The 621-nt window shown below is 75.4% G+C and overlaps 1 protein-coding gene across 1 annotated transcript in view; it reads right to left on the minus strand.

Moving 5' to 3' along the window:
* Cerk (ceramide kinase) overlaps positions 1-249 on the minus strand; it is a 31,901-nt gene extending 31,652 nt beyond the window's left edge. The window contains exon 1 of the mRNA XM_013025722.1: positions 96-249. Within this exon, the coding sequence (XP_012881176.1) occupies positions 96-249 (154 nt within the window). The remainder of the gene's footprint in view (positions 1-95) is intronic.
* Between the last annotated feature and the right edge of the window lie 372 nt (positions 250-621).

Below are 621 nucleotides of genomic sequence, written 5' to 3' on the forward strand. Positions count from 1 at the left end.
GGGCGCCGGGCAGGGGGTTAGGGGTCGGGGGCGCAGGGGGTCAGGGGTCGGGGGTCCGGGCGCTGGGAGGGCGCAGGGGAGAGAACCGCCCCCACCTGGGAGCCGGGTTGGAGGAGCGGCCGGCAGGCCGGGCCCTGTGGGCGGATGGCCGGGTCTGTGAGGGGCTCCGGGCCGGGTCAGACCTGCCCCTCCTCCCTCCCCTGCCGCCGGGCAGGCCTGCACGGCCTCCTCCGTGGCCCCGGAGGTCATCGTCCGCACTCAGCACCCCCTGCTCAGGGGGACCCCCGACTTCCCTGCTGGCGGACTCAGCCCCCGGCCCCTGTCACACAGGCCCAGCCCTGCCCTCCAAGCGGGCCTGCTCCCCGGGCCAGCCGGGGCCCAGCCGTCCCGCCCGCCCATCCTAGCTCCTCGCAGCAGGCAGTAGCCCAGAGAGGCCAGGCCGCAGGGTCCGGGGAGACTGGTCAGGGACTGGCTCTGGGATGCCCCTGGCCAGCCCGGCCCAGCCCTGGCCAGCCCTGGCGGCCCGGCCGCTGCAGACTGAGGGGAGCTAGGCCGGGCGGATCCGCATGACCTCCATTCCCTCCTGCTGCACAGGTCTGATCTGTCAGCTCTGGGTCTTGA

The sequence above is a fragment of the Dipodomys ordii genome, unplaced genomic scaffold (genome assembly GCF_000151885.1).
Source record: "Dipodomys ordii isolate 6190 unplaced genomic scaffold, Dord_2.0 Scaffold87, whole genome shotgun sequence".
In the NCBI taxonomy this organism is placed as follows: domain Eukaryota; kingdom Metazoa; phylum Chordata; class Mammalia; order Rodentia; family Heteromyidae; genus Dipodomys; species Dipodomys ordii.